General features: G+C 35.8%; 2 protein-coding genes across 2 annotated transcripts; one reads left to right on the forward strand and one right to left on the reverse strand.

The window, feature by feature from the left end:
* Nucleotides 1-49: 49 nt before the first annotated feature.
* Nucleotides 50-1,709, reverse strand: LOC126661890 (uncharacterized). Its single transcript, XM_050355772.1, has 2 exons — nt 1,260-1,709; nt 50-1,183 (listed from the first exon to the last, which is right to left on the reverse strand). Exons 1-2 carry the CDS (start codon nt 1,707-1,709, stop codon nt 50-52), a joined length of 1,584 nt encoding a protein of 527 aa, XP_050211729.1.
* Nucleotides 1,710-8,272: 6,563 nt separating this feature from the next.
* On the forward strand, nt 8,273-16,155 carry LOC126660659 (lysine--tRNA ligase, cytoplasmic-like). Its single transcript, XM_050354255.2, has 16 exons — nt 8,273-8,539; nt 8,724-8,808; nt 9,446-9,508; nt 9,655-9,820; nt 9,900-9,993; nt 10,176-10,261; nt 11,787-11,953; nt 12,312-12,437; nt 12,541-12,823; nt 12,941-13,037; nt 13,135-13,291; nt 14,658-14,801; nt 14,898-14,966; nt 15,051-15,194; nt 15,304-15,355; nt 15,469-16,155. Exons 1-16 carry the CDS (start codon nt 8,451-8,453, stop codon nt 15,474-15,476), a joined length of 1,830 nt encoding a protein of 609 aa, XP_050210212.1. The 5' UTR covers nt 8,273-8,450; the 3' UTR covers nt 15,477-16,155.
* Nucleotides 16,156-16,941: the final 786 nt, after the last annotated feature.

Below are 16,941 nucleotides of genomic sequence, written 5' to 3' on the forward strand. Positions count from 1 at the left end.
CGGCCGGCTGTGTTTGAGATGAACCGCCTCAGAAAGTTTATTTGTCCGATCAACCGCTGTAGTTGTTCTTGGTTTTTGGTGGTTTAGCATTAATTATTGCTTTCGCTTTATTCTTATCTACCTCCAACCCCCGCTGGTGAACCAAGAAACCCAAGAAATTTCCTGCCGACACCCCAAAAGCGCATTTCAATGGATTCATCTTCAAACCGTTGGTCCGGATACGCTTAAAGCCTCGTTTCAAATCGGTAAGGTGAGCTGCATTGCTTGGTGATTTTACGACCACATCATCGATGTATACTTCTAGACATGCCAACCCTTCAAACATTTTATTCATGGTCCGTTGGTAAGTCGCACCGGCGTTCTTTAAACCGAAGGGCATCACAACCCATTCGTACGCACCAATCGGCCCGGGGCAACGAAATGTGGTTTTAGAAATATCGGCTTCGTGGATCGGCACTTGATTGTACCCAGAATGGGCGTCCAGAAAACTAAGGATGTTGTGCCCGGCTGCTCCATCGATCAGCATATCAGCTACCGGCATCAGATATTCATCTTTGGGCGTCGCCAAGTTCAAGTTTCGGAAGTCGACGCATACTCGTAACTTGCCGTTCTTTTTCATGACGGGCACTATGTTGGATAACCATTCTGTGTACTTAGCTTCCCGTATGAAGTTAGCCTCTTTAAGCCGATTGATCTCTTCCCTGATCAACTCCTCGACCTCTTTTGACATTCGTCTGGGAGATTGCCTGAATGGGCGAAAGCCATCCTTCAGGGGTAACTTGTGTTCGGCGATTGATTTATCAAGACCCGGCATTTCTGCATATGACCAAGCGAAACAATCCTTATATTCCCGCAGAAGCGCGATCAATTCGTTTTTAAATGTGACATCGAGGCTAGCGCTAATGTATATCGGCTTTGGGGATGTTTCTGACCCTAAATTAACCTCTAAGAGCGCGTCTTGGACTTGGGCTGGATCGTCTCCCAACTTCCCGGTGGCTATTTTGAGATCTTCTATTCTCAAGGTACCGGTAGGGTCTTGATCCTGGTCCTCGTATATGCACTCCGCGGATAATACCCCGTGACTGAGTGCTAAGTTATGAACCTTCCTTCGCAACTCTGTGTGTCGTCTATTCATCAGAATGTTGCAAGATGGTGGATCGGCCGCTGCCCCCGAGGGTAACGTCTGTTGGCCGATCCGCGTTGATGAGGATCCTGGGACTGTTCGTATCTCGATGACTTAAAGATTGGATGTTCCTCACTTGCTCATCATACATCATAGCTTCTAAGACGTTGCTATCTTCACCAAAAGGGCTCGGGTCACCCTGCACTATCTCGGCCTCTCCAGCCTCTCGCCATAATATCAGCATCTGATGCATGGTTGATGGGATGCACATATTGGAATGAATCCAGTCTCGGCCGAGTAACACATTATAATTGCTCCTAGCATTAACAACAAAGAAACCTTCTTCGGTCTCGACTCGGCCAACTTTTATCTTTAGGGTGATGTACCCTTCGGCGGGGGTCTCGCCTCCGGCGAAATCTGTCATATAAACGTCAGTGGATTCTAGCTGGTGACGTTCTATTCCGAACTTTTTGAGCATCCGGGAAGGTAAGATGTTTACTCCTGCGCCATTGTCAATTAGCACTCTTCCAATGGCGACGCTATTTACCTCAGCTTTGATATACAATGGCCTGATATGCCTTGTCATTCTTGCCGGCGGTTTGCTTAAAGAAACAACTGCCGAAGCGTCAGCACTATTCTCGTCCGGGATTATAACATCTCCATCCAAAATTGACTTCTGTCACGGTTTATTCCTAAAAGAATCTGGAAGAGTAACTACTTGGATCTCTTTTCGGCTATCGCTTTTAGGAATCCATGCTTTGAGCTTCCCCCCTTGGTGTACAACGACTACCTCTTTCTTCACAGGCACCCAAGCCTTCAACTGGCCGTCTGCGTGGCTCAGGACTACATCCTTGTAAGATTGTCTGTCGCCGTTTGGTGATTTCTCATCCCTTGCAGATGTATGAGAAATGAGTTCATCGTCCTGATGTCGTTTCTTCTCCACCCAAACTTTCCTAAGTTTTCGTTTTTGTGCCTCGAAGGGTTCGGCTTCCGACCGATTATGTTTGCCCTGGGTTGCTTCTGGATCGTCCCTAGCTGCCCCCAATCTTTCTTGAATCGGTCTTTTAATCCTGGGAGAAGATGCGGTAGTGGACAAACGATTTTTGACCGGCACTCGGCTCCCTGGTGCCGATTTGGGCTCTGCGGCGATCAATCACGACTCCTGTCGCAATCTCTGCATCCGTCTCTTTTGTGTCTTCGTCATACGAGGGGTCTCTTCCGTCGGCCTGAACACCCTTTTGAAAACCGATTTTCCCTTCTGTCCAGATGGCATGTGTTGTTGCCATTCCTTGGTGGGGGACCTTGGTTTAAAGGTTTTTGGATTTGTCCTGGCCGATTTCCGTACGTATTCGGTCTCAGGGCGGCTCTGGCAGTGCTGACAATGTTGGCAAATCGGCTCTGATACAATTGGTTTGGTCATTCGATGTTGCCTCGCTACGTTATTCACTGCTACTCTTTGCCGAGGTCGCTTAGCATTCCATTTCTCCAAAACTTTCCCGATACCCAACACTTGGTCCAAATTGGGCCGAATCAAGTTGATAGAAACGCATTTTGCATCGGCCTCCCTCCTGGATGGGAACAACAATTTCCCTTCAGTTATCGCCTTTTGGACTACGTTTCTGAACACTACGCAGTTATTGGTGCTGTGTCTCCACGAGTTGTGGAATTTGCAGTAGTCTTTGCCAACCAGTTCCTCGCTTGTCGGTAAAACATGGCCCTCGGATAGGGAGATTTGCCCGTCTTTTAGCAAGGCGTCAAATATATCGTCGGCCTTTGTCAAGTCGAACGAATATTCCTTTTGGATGACCGCCATCTTATTCTTCTTCACATATCTCGGCTTCCTTAACGCTGCGCATTCCGTCGGTTTCTTTCCAAGAAACTCGGCCATACATATCTCGTCGTCAGATGAATCGTCCTCACTATCGGTGACGACGGCAATGTCCAACTGATCGCGGTAATAGGTCCCTTTCGAAGAACCTCGCCTCTGTTCCTTCTCATGGTGCAGCCGTTCGTAACCTGTAACCCTGTTGGTGAGTTCAAACAAATCTCGAAATCGGTGGCCTTCGAAATGTTCCCGCATGGCGAAATTCATTCCTTTCACGACCATCGGCACGCAGTCCCCTTCGGATATGTGCGTCATGCACCTTGTCCTTAAATTCCGGAAGCGGCCGATATATTTCTCAACAGATTCACTAGGTAGCTGCGAAATCCTTGCAAGATCGGCCAAAGTAACGTCGGGTGGCGCTCTGTAAAATTCTTCGTGGAATTTTATCTCCAAGTCTTTCCACGTATCGACCGAGTTGGGCGATAAATGGGAGTACCACGTGAATGATACCTTGGTGAGGGAGCTGGCAAACAAACGCAGTTTCCAGAAGTCGTGAGCCCCTGCTTCTCCACATTGAACAGAAAATCTTGCGATGTGTTCCACCGTGGACTGACTTTTCTCTTCTCCTGAGAATAAACTAAATTCGGGCACTTTGTAACCCCTAGGGAATGGGTATAGTTTATCAATCCAATCCGGGTACGGCTTCATAGATGACGGCCTAGGCATCGGCCTGACGTCAACCCCTAATTTTTCCAGTTCATCTAGCAACTGCCCCCGACTATATAAGTTGTTTTCTCCTATGGGGGCATTGTTTCTACCGTAGAAGTTATCCTGCGGCGATTGCTGGTTCGGGTATTGTTGCCCTGGCAACTGGTCGTTGCCTTGGTACCTTCCGGTTCCTAAACCAGGCGGATCATTGCCCTGGTGCCGTGCTGCTCCGGTACCGGATGGATCGCCCCCTTGAAATCGCCCGGCTCCTGATGAGGATGGATCGGCCTTGACCCCCGTGTCTCCTTCTGGGCGTGTTAACAACCGTACCGATCCATAAGTAAAACCGGTTTTACTCGGTGAATGCCCTGCATCGGCCGTACTACCAAGACCGCCATTTCTTTGCGCTGTCGAGGTATAATCGGCCCTACGGTAACTTTGATCGGTCACTGATTGTCCCGAAAAGATCTTTCCCAGATTGTCCATTGAGCTCGTCAAGTTGCTCAAGTTCTTCACGATTGATTGCTGAACGACCGCCTGGTCGGCCAACATCCCCTTGAAGGCGTTGGACATCTGTTGCATCGCTCCGTCAAACATCTGCCGATTTTCCTGAGCTATTTCGTCTCTCATAATGGTAAAATCGGCCCTAGATAGCGACGGGCGAGTGGGTGGTATTTCTCAGGAAAATTCATCGAAATCTTTCTCCACGTCATCGCCTTCCATGGCTTTGTTGCTTGCAGAAATCACCTCAGGTGTCGTATTCTGAACCCCTTTGGTCTGTGGCTGCTTATCTCCTTTCGCCATGATGGTGATGATCTCTGGATCTGGTTGCTATGTTTCTCCGAATTTCCTTTGAAGTTTGGCTCGGCTTTGAGACCGAGTTTCCCTGTAACCGTCTGAAAAAACTCCGATTTTTGTGCTGACCATAAACTGTCCCCAGTGGAGTCGGCAAAAGATGTTCACGAGATTTTCACCTTGCTCAAACCTTTGAATTTATTAATGGGTAACTTTAGGTACTGATGCTTTAACCGGGGTAATTCTAGATGAGGTAAACAGGATTTGAATGACGTAACCCTAATTCAAGTGACGTAACCCGAATTCAAGTGACGTTGTCCAAATTGTGAATGACGTTGCCGCCGTTCGATTAAACTAACAGTATTAATATGGGAATCCTGAGATCCAAGCGAGATTAATATCAATTCTACTCCTAAACTAAGATTCAATCCGGAAATTGGGATAAAAAGCCTGAGCTTTGGTTTTGATTAATGATGTGTTGATGAAAATAGTAATACAATAATACTAGCTATTTATAGGGAACAAACCCTAATAAAGAGTCCTAATTCTAATGAGATTCCATCTCCTAATTAACAAAAGAAATTAAATAAAAAAGGCTAAAATAAATATAGCTCCTATTGGGCTGAAATCCCATATGACCCCATTCAGCTTTTTCACCAAGTTTTGGGTTTCGTCACTTCTGAGTCCATCACCTTCTACCCAAATCTCTGGGCCGGTGCAAACAGATACACTACTTATACACTATAAAAAATAAAATAAAAAATTTCAGAAAAAAATCTACAAAAAATAAAATTAACACTATATATACACTAATCTTACACTATATAAAAAAACTGTCGGTCGGTTCGGTCGATCGAACCGAAATAACCGAAAACCGAAAACCGAAAACCGAAATCGGAAACCGAAAAAAAGGTATTTTTAAAATTAAAAAAACTAAAAGTTATTTTTTGTAAATAAAAAAAGATAAAAAGGAAAAATCAAAATTTGTCAGGTAAAGGTGTAAATAAGTTATCAAAACATGTATTTTAGGAAATTACCACAATTTAAAATTAAATATATTGATTACAATTGAATTATTGAATCTTAATTTTAAAAATAATTTAATCGTTTTAGGCGTGTCATGTTCGTCGTGTAAGAGCATCCCCAGTAGACTCTCTAAAATTGTCAAACTCTTTAAATTAGAGAGTTTGACAATAAATTTGGACTCTCTATTCTTTATATTTAGAGTAGAGAGTGAAAATGGCTCTCCACATGTAGAGAGCCATTTTCACTCTCTACTTCATTTTTCAAATAGTAAAATTTTAAATTTTAAAAAATAAGGTGGTTATTTTTAATTTTAAATATTATATTTTTACTTTTAGTCAAAAAACTGAATAAATAAATGAATAAAAAATTGAATAAATAAAAATTATTTTATTAATATTTAATATTTTATTAATATTTTATATGAAAACAAAATAAAATAAAGTTTAATATTAGAGCGGCAATTAATTTAATAATATTATTATTTAATACTTTTATTTTATTATTAATTATTAAAATTATATACAATAAAAAACTGATATTAAAGAGTCTATTAGAGTAAAATTTTAAATATCACTCTTTATCTTTTTAAGATGCTCTTTATTTTACAAAAGATGCTCTTTATTTTAAAGAATGCTTAATTTTTTAAAAAATCCCCACCTTACAACTTTTCTTCGTTTATACCCTGACCTTATAAAAACATCATTTGTACCCAATCTTGGGTTTTTATGTTTCATCCCTACCCAAAAACATTAAATTGTACTCTTTTTATTTAGAAAAGAGTTTAAAACATACTTTTTTCTATTTGTAAAAATACAAATAAATCCTTAAACTTTAAAAATAATCAAATACATCCAAATAATTAATTAATTTTTTAAATTTTATAAAATAATAAAAAAATTTAAAAAAAATCGGAAATATTTTTTTAAAAAATTATTATTTATTTTTATTTTTTTAAAGAAAATGGTATTTTTATACTATTAATAACATTTAATATCTAATTAGTATATAAGATAAAAATGAAAGATTGTTTTAAACTCTTTTTCAAATGAAAAGAGTACAATTTAATGCTTTTGAATAGAGATAAAACATAAAAACTTAAAATTGGGTACATATGGTATTTTTACAAGATTAAGGTATAAACGAAAAAAAAAATACAAGATAGGGTTTTTTTAAATAAATTAAGTCTTTAAAAAATACCATTTGAAATGCTCTAAACTTTCTTAGTTGTGTATTAGCAATTTTTAAAAATGAGGAATTTGCACAAAATACTCTGTTTTTAGATTTATTTGTTTTAAATATCTCAATTTTGAAAATTTATATTTTTACTCTCTTTTTGTAGTGTTTCTATCTCTACCCCAATTAGAATTTTAACTTATTAGCATTTTTACTCCACTCATGTAAGACACATGTGCACTTTTATTTTTTTATTTTTTCTCTTTCTTCCTTTTCTCTTTCTTCTCTTCTCTTCTCCCTCTTTTTTCTTCTTCTTCTTTCCTTTCTCTGTAATTTTTTTTACGTTTTTTTTTTCATTTTAATGAAATTTCTTAACATATTCTATCCAAAAGTTCAAGATAAAGAAGAATCCATTATGAAAAATTCGACCTAATTCGTCTCAAGAAATAACGAAGTTTTCCGTCATCGCCATTGCCATCATTGATCTTTTTTTTCTTTTCAGAATCATCTTCTTCTTCTTCTTCTTCTTCTTGTTCTTGTTCTTCTTCTTTCTATGTTGTTTTAATTGTAGTATCGGTTTTTAGTGTTTTTTTTTTCAATTTTATTTGAAAAAAATCGTTTTTTTTCATTAATGATGTTTTGACATAGTTTTCAAACGTTTTTAAATTAATTTTAGAAATTGTTAAAAACTGTTTTTTCAAAACTGTTTTATGCTGTTTGAAACTGTTTTGTTAAAACTATTTGAAACTGTTATTTTTAGACTGTTTGAAAGTGTGTTTAGAGAAACTGTTTTAGACCGTTTGAAACCTTTGTAATTGGTTGGAAACTGTTATTTTTGAGACAGTTTTAAAGTGTTTTTAGAAACCGTTCTAAACTGTTTGAAACCTTTATAAATTGTTTGAAACTGTTTTTAGATAAAGGTTGCAAATTGTGTTTTATGAAGCTGTTTGAAACCTTTATAAACTGTTTGAAACGATTGTAAACTGTTTGAAGCTGTTTTTTTGGAAACTGTTTGATACACTTGTAAACTGTTTAAAACTATTGTAAATTTTTTTTTAAATGATAATAAATATGTCTTTTAAAATTTGTATGAAACTGTTTGAAACTGTATTTGAAACTGTGTTTGAAACAGTTAGAACCCGTTTTTAATAGAACAAATAAATAAAAAACTATCAGTTTTCTTTATTTTTGGAGAAAGTTATGATCGTTGGATTTGAATTCCAAGTGAAATTTGAAGCGATTTGATTGAATTAAAAATTCGAGCGGATCGGAAAATAAATTTGAAACTAGTAATAAAACTTTTAAAAATAGTAATAAAATCACATAAATTAATTTTCTAAAATGTTATCATGAGCTGGAGAGTAGATTTGATTTGCTGATTTGCTATTTTTTTTAAAATAAACTGAAAAAGATGAAAAAAAAAGAGAAAGAAAAAGAAGAAAAAGAAGAAGACACTGTAAACAAGTGGAGTAATTTTTAGGTATAAAAATAAATAAAGCAGGGTATAAAACTAATTAGCTGACACGGGTAGGTAGGTAAATCAAGTCCAAATATTATGGTAGGTAATTGCTAATTATTTTCTTATTTAGGTATTTCTCTAATTTTCTCTTTAAAAATTGGGCAGGCTGCTACTGCTAGCACCTGAAGAAAAACACATAAACCCTAGCCCCCTTAATCTTAAAATATAAAACTGAAGATAACGCCACATTCTACATCCCATTTTTTTTGTCGCTAACAAGCTTTATTATCCTGTTGAAAAGAATAGAAAAAAACGAAGTGAAAAATTTGAATTGGGCAAAAATGGAAGGTTCTGTGGATGAAACAGCCAAAGCTGTTTCTAATTTAGCAATGGCGGAAGATAACTCCCAATCAACTGAAATGAGCAAGAAGTAAGTTTGTGCTTCTGTTGTTTATATTTCGTGTTTTTTTTTTATATTCAGTTCAGTAAAATGACTGCCAATTCGCTGATCTTAGGGATTAATTTCATTTGGGATGTTTCATAGTAATGACTGATTAAACGAAATGCATAATCTATGTTTTGAATTGTGGTTATTGATGCGTATTTGTGATCAGTGCTAAGAAAAAGGAACTTAAAATGAGACAAAAGGAGGAAGAGCGACGTCGCAAGGAAGCCGAGAAAGCAGAGAAGGCTAAGCTGGTAATGGTTTTTTTCTTTTTGTTCATCAATGAGTTATTAGCTCTTTGCTGCTTTTTGTGTTTTTAGCCTAAGTAGCTCGGAAATGGAAACCGAAAACAAAACGACACGGGAAAACAGCATTTCTCTAAAATAAAGGACTGGAAATGCGTAAATAATAAAAATATTGGGATATGTTAATAATGTTAAATATTATAAAATGCTATATATATATATGTTAACTTTTATTTATACATTTATGGTAATTGATAAAATTAATTGAACATTCTTAAACCCCACAAAAATAAGAAATAAGATTTATTGTAGATAATATGAATGATAAAAATTGTGAATAATTCATTAAAAAAATTATTTGTTGAGAATTTTTTAGGTTTTTTTTTATTTAGCGAAACGTTTCCTATGAGTTTTCGCGATTTTTCGAAATGTTACCAAAATGGGATACGCAACTATGTCAAACTTTTTGTACTGCTTAGATTTTAGCATTCGAGTTACTAGTTTAGACCATAACTGCAGATATTTGTGCCAGTTTTTATGGTGCAAAGATCTGCTAATCAACATTTATACTATGTTTTCATGTTATATCGGTTACTAGTTTTGAAGTTACATTGAACTGTTGAACATTTACTTTCATGCTTTTCAGACTGCAGGCGATGCTCAAGGTCAGAAATCTGCAGCAGTTGATGATGACAATATTGACCCAACAGTATGATCCTATTCACATTCTGGCATGATGACTTTTCTTGTTTTAATATCATTAGAGAATGTCATATCCTTCACTTTGACTTGATGGGTAAAAGCATGATTCACCTCCTTTGAAAATTTTTTCCTCTGATTTTACTTCTTTTGCAGCAATTCTTTGAGAACCGGATAGCTTACCTGGCTGCCCAGAAGGCTAAGGGAAGAAACCCTTATCCTCATAAATTCTTTGCTACCTTGTCAATTGGAGAATACACAGAAAAGTATGGAACTTTAAGCAATGGAGAGCATCTTGAGGATGTCTCTGAGTCTTTGGCTGGTACACATAATCTACGATCCTTTTCATATTTAGGATATGATATTTTTGCACCTTTAAAACTTTTTCCCCTTTCCGCTAGGACGGATCATGAAGAAAAGGTCTTCCTCTGCAAAGCTTTTCTTTTATGATTTGCATGGCCGTGGTGGTAAGGTCCAAGTCATGGCCGATATGAGGTATTTAATTATTGCCATTTGATCTTTCCTCAAAATTTATATATGCTGAGTTTCTAAAAGGGCTTAATTGTCATGAATTTCTTTGATTAAATTCTCATGATTTTTGTATTGAACATTCTAGTACAGCCTTTCTTTTTGTTTCTTTTTGGACTGAAATATAATTTTTGTTTTTGTAATTCTAGCAAATCAGGCATGGACGACACTGAGTTTTTTAAGTACCATTCAAATGTGAAGCGTGGTGATATTGTTGGTGTCACTGGCTTTCCAGGTTCAAAAGAGTTTTGTTTTTGACTATTTGTTCACTTATTATACATTGTTAGTCAGTTGCAGAACATGTCTAATTCTATTACTATTATTTTCTATTTCTTTTCTTTTCAATTCCAGATTTTATTTAAGATCTAGTAAATTTTCTTCGGATCCTTCCACTCAATTAAGGTGTGCCTTATAAAGATTTTATAGGGAGGACATGAGTAGCAATTGCATGAGTAAACATTCAAGAAACATAATAGTAAATTGGTTGATAGTGGCTTGAAATGGTAGTGTGAATGACATCGCGTGAATGGGCTGGACACAGGGTAATGCAAAAACACTCTTCTTGTTTTCAAGGGGAAAACCAAAGGAAAGAAAATGATATTTGAAATCACATCAAACAATATTTAGATGTTTTCAGAATATTTTGCTAATTTTGGAAGCTGGAGAATGGGTATGGAAAAATAATTAAGACGTTTGAACCAAATTGTATTTTTTGCTATAGCCTGCATCTGCAGAAAAGTGCCTAGAAAACTATTTTGCAGTTTACTCCCCTATTCATCTATTTTCTTGGCAATTGAGATAGGAATGGGAGCTTTGTAGTGTTGTTAGATGATTTATTGGCGACTTAACTGGCAATATGCCCCCTCAACTTGTAAGTAATGGGCAATTAACACATAAATTAACTTTGTGGGCAAATCAGTACACGAACTTGGTGATTATGAGCAATTTGTCCCATTTTGGCAATTTGCCCCCTTAATTTGTAAGTTAATTGTCTCTTAAATTGGCAATTTGCCCCCTTAATTTGTAAGTTAATTTGCCAAAATGGGCTAATAATCATCAAGTTTATGTATTGATTTGCCACAAAGTTAATTTATGTGTTATTTTCCCAATGCTTACAAGTTGAAGGGGCAAATTGCTACTTAAGTCATTTATTGGCAGTAACAAATTTAGGAGAATCCTAGCAATCAAACACATGTTCTCAATCTCTGATGACAACTATACACTTATGGTGTGTGCATGGATTTGCTTCCCCCCCCACATGGAAACTGAAATAGGATCGGAAAGTGTCTTTAATATATTTTTGAGGACCTTGTGAGCTTTAACATTCGTTGACGTGATGCATTATCATTTCTTAATTTAGGAGAATACTTTATTTATAGCAACCAAACTTATGTTTACAGTAGTGCTGTATGCCCATTTTAATAAGACTAATCAGGTTGAATGTGTGAAAATATGTCCTCCCTCTAGGTAGCATTGTTTTGTTGGTATCATTTGTGTACTTATCAATCAAATAGATAGAGTGTCTTCTTGCTGCTTTGAGCAGCATAAAATTACAGTATCTAGAGCTGGTTATATTGCTGCTCCCTTAATTTAGCCGGAAAACAGTTGTAATCTCAGCTGGCTGTTTGTGCACATGCCATGTTAATTAATATTTTTTTGTCTGATGCAGACAGTATAATATTTACTTTCTTAATGTAATGTTGTGTATTATTGTTGTTTCTTCGTTGCATCTAACCTGTTGGCTTCTTCCTTTCTCCCAGGAAAAACTAAAACAGGAGAGCTTACCATCTTTCCAACATCCTTTGTGCTTTTATCTCATTGTCTTTATATGATGCCAAATGAGAAGGCCAGTCCTAGTGGAGGCAATGCCAATACTTGGGTCGCAGGATGTGCCAGGAATCCTGATGCATATGTTTTAAAAGATCAGGTATTGGCTGCAATGGAAATATAATTTGAATGGAATTGATGATTGTTACTACACAGCTTATTTTTCTTATTTTTTTATAAATGGTTCACAAGTCCTCTTGATCATCAACTTGAAGAAATGATGAAAGTTTTTCTTTGTCATCAATGCAGATGTACTGCAGAACTTTAAAAGATCGCTTAAGATATGTTTGAGGCTACTGTTTTAATTTTTTATTTTTTTTTGAACTTTAGAAGCGGAACTTTGACAATAAATTATTGTTGCATTGTTTGCTGTTTCGAGAATCAACATTCTCATTCAGTTACAGTTTCTGCATTCCCTTCACATTCTTATCATTAATTTATTCTTTTTGTGGTGCTAGGAAACTCGTTATCGTCAACGCTATCTAGATCTAATGTTGAATCAGGAGGTTCAACAGATATTCAAGACAAGATTAAGGATCATTAAATATATTAGAAGCTTTCTTGACGATCTTGATTTCTCAGAGGTTAGTAATATGCTTTGCTATAATTTTTGTGTGTTGCCGTTATGTTATTTCCTGCATTATTTACTACGTTTTTCTTGCTGATCATCTTAACTTCCATCAACAGGTTGAGACACCCATGATGAACATGATTGCTGGGGGAGCTGCTGCTCGCCCTTTTGTGACTCATCACAATGATCTGAACATGAGGCTCTTTATGCGCATTGCTCCTGAGCTTTACCTTAAACAGTTGGTTGTTGGTGGACTTGAACGTGTATATGAGATCGGTAAACAATTTAGGAATGAGGGTATTGATTTGACTCACAATCCTGAATTTACAACCTGTGAGTTCTATATGGCGTACGCTGACTACTATGACTTGATGGAACTAACTGAGAAATTATTGAGTGGTAAGGTTTTTCTATTTTGTCCTTCATGTTATTTTCATTGGTTTCACATTTGAGGGAAAAGTAGGGGAAAAAATGTGATCATGTCGGATTATTTTGTTGGTTTCTTGTTCAAATTAGGAATGGTGCAGGAGCTTACGGGTGGTTACAAGATTAAATATCACGCTAATGGGCTTGAAGATAATCCAATTGAGATTGACTTTACACCACCTTTTAGGTCTGTTGGATATTATTGCTCTTATGTTTTATTGGTTTGATCATAATCCCATAGTTCTTAAAGTGGTTTCAACCTACTAATAGATTCACCTATGCAGACGAATTGACATGATAGAGGAGTTGGAAAAGATGGCTAATCTAAACATACCAAAGGACCTTGCCAGTGATGAAACTAATAAGTATCTTGCCTCTGCATGTCAGAAGTTTGAGGTCAAGTGTCCTCCTCCACAAACAACTACCCGCCTGTTGGATAAAGTAATTCCTCATCCGTTTATTATTATTATTATTATTATTATTATTATTATTATCATTATTATTATTGTTACTGCTGCTTCTGTTGTTATTTTAGGTTCTGTTTTATTTTTTTTAATATTCTCTTGAATCAAACTACAAAGTTTATGAACAATTAATTCGGGGCCAGATCTGCTATCATTGAGGATGCTATTTGGCGCAGCCTGTGAAAACAAGAAAAAATTCATAGGCAAATAAATCATTATTTGGATAGTTGTATTGACATAGCTGCTCAACTATACTTTGTTTCTATTTGGGTTATATTGGTAGCTTGCTGTTAGCTTAAGTAACATCTCATCGCATGTATGAGATTCTACTTATTCTATATTATTTTAAGCCTTGGCAATTGGATCATAAAGTTGTCTACTATGCAGTCGTCCCCAAAATTTGCAGCAAATGCTTGCTTTCCCATTTTACTATTCTTTTTCTTGTTATTCTACTTTTGATTAATTCTTAAATGGGAAAGGTAATTAATATAGTTGGTAAAGGGGGGCCTTACTAGAGTCATAGGTGTTCGAGCTACTGCCTTGCCTACAAAGAGGCAGGTGAGATCACAAAGGCATCTCTGTGTGCCTTTACAACATCCGGCATTTTATTTTTATTAAAGTAAATTGGATCAACACTTGATCATCTCACAAATAATTGAAAAAAATAAAATAAAAATAATTGATTCTTATTATTTAGTAGTAGGAGTGTAGGACTTAGGAAAACGACTATGATCGGGTTTCTTGTACCTCAATATGGTGGTATTAGTTCTAAGTTCGAATTTAGAAAACTTTATACCATAGTTTGTGCTTGGTTTTCATTTGGATTTAAAACGGTGATGCATTCTTTTATTACCTTTACTTTGTAAAATTCTTATTTTTCTTTTTCTTTTTTGGTGCCTTTCAAAAGATGTGTGGCTCTTTCTATGACCCCTTTGTGCCTTGATGCACTTACACCTTCAACAACTATAAATATTAAAGTTTGAACCTGACCTCTTGCAGTGCAATTTAGATACTCAACCACACATAAGGAACAATTTCTTATTCTATTCTTTTTCATGTGTTTGTGCAAGATTGCTCTGGTGACGGTAATTAACTAGCTGTGTGTAGTATGATAGCCAAACAAAAGACGTTGATGCTGGTCTGGTACTTGTAATTACTTGTTCACGACATTTGCTAAATATAATAATATGGTAATGACTTTCACTAAGTTTGAAATATTGCCATTATGAGGATAGGCTAGGTCCTTTGTTGGATGATTATGATGTTGGCCATTAAAGTTTCTATGTGAAGCAATTTCAGGTTCATACCATTTTTAAATCTTTACTGTACTTTGGTGTTTACAGCTGGTTGGGCACTTTCTAGAGGAAACCTGCGTTAATCCCACTTTTATCATCAATCATCCCGAGGTCATGAGTCCTTTGGCAAAATGGCATAGATCAAGACCAGGCTTGACTGAACGTTTTGAATTGTTTGTAAACAAGCATGAGGTGGTGTCACTGAACTTCTAGATATGTTTGCTTCTTTTTTCCTCTTCATTTTCCTTGGTTCCTTATTTTGTGCCTTCATGATATTTAACATCTCAGCTTTGCAATGCATACACGGAGTTGAACGACCCTGTTGTACAGCGTGAGCGATTTGCTGATCAACTCAAGGTATCTCAAATCGTTATGAAGTTTGTAATTTCAGTAAATGTCTCGAACTTGTGTCTGAAAGTTTATCTTCTCTCTTAATATCAGGACCGGCAATCAGGTGACGATGAGGCTATGGCTTTTGATGAAGCATTTTGCACTGCTCTTGAGTATGGCTTACCTCCAACTGGTGGCTGGGGATTGGGCATTGATAGACTAGCTATGATATTAAGCGATTCACAGAATATCAAGGTTCGTTTTGTGTACCCCTCATGTTTATCTGTCCCGCATCTCTGTCTGTGGTAGGATGAAAATGTAACTTCACTGGTTGCTCACCGAATTGGTATTTTTGTTGGGATAGGAGGTTCTACTGTTCCCAGCTATGAAGCCTCAAGATGAACATCCTACCAAAGGTATCTATTTTATTCCATCACATTTGTTTCTCTATGAGCACAAATTTACCGGATAATGGAGCAATTCAGTAAAATTAATTTTCTTTTGGTGCTTTTTGTTTTGGCAACTGCAGCAACTTGAAGAGTTTTTATACATCTGGAGATGAATTTTTAATTCGAGTACTTTTGGCCGGGAGGTGGACATATTTGTCAAACTGCTGATATTATCCAATTTTGATTCGTATTTTTTGGGTTGATCATTTGACCTCTTAGTGAATTATTTGAAATGTTATACGGTAGTCAATTAATATACAACAGAAGCATGTTTTACTTAGATCTGTTTTAAGTTTTGTAATGAGAAGATGCATCCGTGGTTGTGTTCTTCGAGGCAGATTCAAAGCTGCATACCGAGATGTTATGGTGCAACCAGTCTCTCCTCCACGGCCTTCGTCAATGGAAGTAGAATCTGCCTCTCAAAGAGAAGTCCTTTTGCAGCGACAGAAGCAAAGCCAGCAGCCGCAGAGACAGCATATGCTTCTGAAGAGAAGCCAATGGCTATAGATACTGAAATGGCTGGCTGATTACCTAACCGTTGGTTCTCTAGATAATCAAGCAGCGTTCCGTTATTGATGTAACGCTTTCTTGGACACATATCTTTCGCATTCGCCAAAGGTACCTAAAAGCTTGGAAGAAGGAACATCTGTGTTATGACACTTAAAGAAAAAAGATTTAACCTAGTTATTTTGTCTATTCATTTAGCTGTTGTAAACTTGTAATGTCACCAGTCTTAAGCTAATGAACTCATCTTTAACTTGCATAAACAGATACATTATTAGGGGCATTAGCTTAAACAGGAACTTGGTTACAACAAAAGAAAACAGAGAGAACTTTTTAAAAGTAAACTTTTATTTTAATTAGTAAAATGGTGTTTGAACTGTTCTCAATCTCTTATTTGAGTGCTTCACTTATATTTCTTTTTAATTAATATTTAAACTCTTTTAAAGTATATCAAACAAGCTTCTCGTTATATAAAACTAAAACAAATTGAAATTTTCAGCTATGATTTACTATTTTGATTTTATATCATTTGACCATAATACTATTATAATCGACCCTCTAATAGTTAATATTCTATAAATTAATAATTTTAATAATTAATAGAAAATTGAGAGAACCAACTTCGTTCCGCGTCGGATAATTAATAATTCTATTATTTAATAATTAATAAAATTTAAAATTTAAAATATATTCTATATGAATATTAATTATTAGAATTTTTTTTAAAGAAATATATAACAATTGATGATTTATTTGAGGTAATATTAACCTTAATTCATCAAGTAGAAGTTAAAATACCATCAAATTATGATTTTTTTATTCTTTTAAGAAATTTTAGAAGAAGTTATTAGATAAACAAATTAAAGTAAGTAAAGTATTTCTTGTATAAAAAATATTAAAAATTATTTTACTTTATGAATACTTCTTAATAATTATTTTTTAGTTTGATATCAATTGATATTTCTTAAATTGAATATAAAATTATTTCTTTTAAATTGAGTGATTGTAAAGTGTATTTAGTTAGTTTTTTTATAATATAATATTAATAT

This window comes from Mercurialis annua, linkage group LG8 (assembly GCF_937616625.2).
Source record: "Mercurialis annua linkage group LG8, ddMerAnnu1.2, whole genome shotgun sequence".
NCBI classification, from domain to species: domain Eukaryota; kingdom Viridiplantae; phylum Streptophyta; class Magnoliopsida; order Malpighiales; family Euphorbiaceae; genus Mercurialis; species Mercurialis annua.

Excerpts from the sequence above, each read along its gene's own strand:
- LOC126660659 (XM_050354255.2), top strand. The coding sequence starts at position 8,451 with ATGGAAGGTTCTGTGGATGAAACAGCCAAAGCTGTTTCTAATTTAGCA. Across the intron at positions 12,438-12,540 it reads ACGATCTTGATTTCTCAGAG|GTTGAGACACCCATGATGAA; the intron begins GTTAGTAATATG and ends TTCCATCAACAG. Across the intron at positions 14,802-14,897 it reads TGTTTGTAAACAAGCATGAG|CTTTGCAATGCATACACGGA; the intron begins GTGGTGTCACTG and ends TTAACATCTCAG.
- LOC126661890 (XM_050355772.1), bottom strand. The coding sequence starts at position 1,709 with ATGACAAGGCATATCAGGCCATTGTATATCAAAGCTGAGGTAAATAGC. Across the intron at positions 1,184-1,259 it reads CTATGATGTATGATGAGCAA|ACGTTACCCTCGGGGGCAGC; the intron begins GTGAGGAACATC and ends ATCGGCCAACAG.